This window comes from Calidris pugnax, unplaced genomic scaffold (genome assembly GCF_001431845.1).
Source record: "Calidris pugnax isolate Ruff unplaced genomic scaffold, ASM143184v1 scaffold421, whole genome shotgun sequence".
Taxonomy (NCBI): Eukaryota; Metazoa; Chordata; class Aves; order Charadriiformes; family Scolopacidae; genus Calidris; species Calidris pugnax.
In genome coordinates this window covers 188,907-189,336 of record NW_015091166.1, presented here as the reverse complement: position 1 = coordinate 189,336, position 430 = coordinate 188,907, and the positions used below count along the sequence as shown (strand labels likewise).

Genomic DNA, 430 nt, shown 5'->3' with positions numbered 1-430 from the left:
GGCAGCAGTGACTGAAGGGGGGAGGTGTCATCGTGGCCTGGGGACACCGGGCGTCACGGGGAGCGGGCGCCGGAGCCCTGTGCTGTGTCTCCCCTCAGGCTCCAGCCAGGTGGAGAACATCCAGCCCTTCTCTGCCAAGGACCTCTCCATCCGGTCCCTGGGTGACCGCATCCGGGACCTGGGGCAGCTCCGTAACCTCTACCCCAACATCCCCAAGGACCAGGCCTTTGGGAGTCACTACAACAGTGAGTGGGTGGGAGCTGAGGTGGGCCCCCAGTTTCACCTCTGTCTCCCCAACGATGGCTGCGGGGAGGTTTTGGTCCCACCCAGGTCCTGCTGGCCCCACGGCTTGCAGGGGGTGGCCAGTGCTGGCACAGAGGGGGTGGCCCCACGCTGAGTGGTGGCCCCACGCTGAGTGGTGGGCCCACGC

The 430-nt window shown here is 67.4% G+C and overlaps 1 protein-coding gene across 1 annotated transcript in view; it reads left to right on the top strand.

Annotated features, from left to right (window-relative positions):
• STAT6 (signal transducer and activator of transcription 6, interleukin-4 induced) overlaps window positions 1–430 on the top strand; it is a 24,926-nt gene that overhangs the window by 13,565 nt on the left and 10,931 nt on the right. The window contains exon 16 of the mRNA XM_014959376.1: window positions 99–245. Coding sequence (XP_014814862.1) covers window positions 99–245 — 147 coding nt within the window. The remainder of the gene's footprint in view (window positions 1–98; window positions 246–430) is intronic.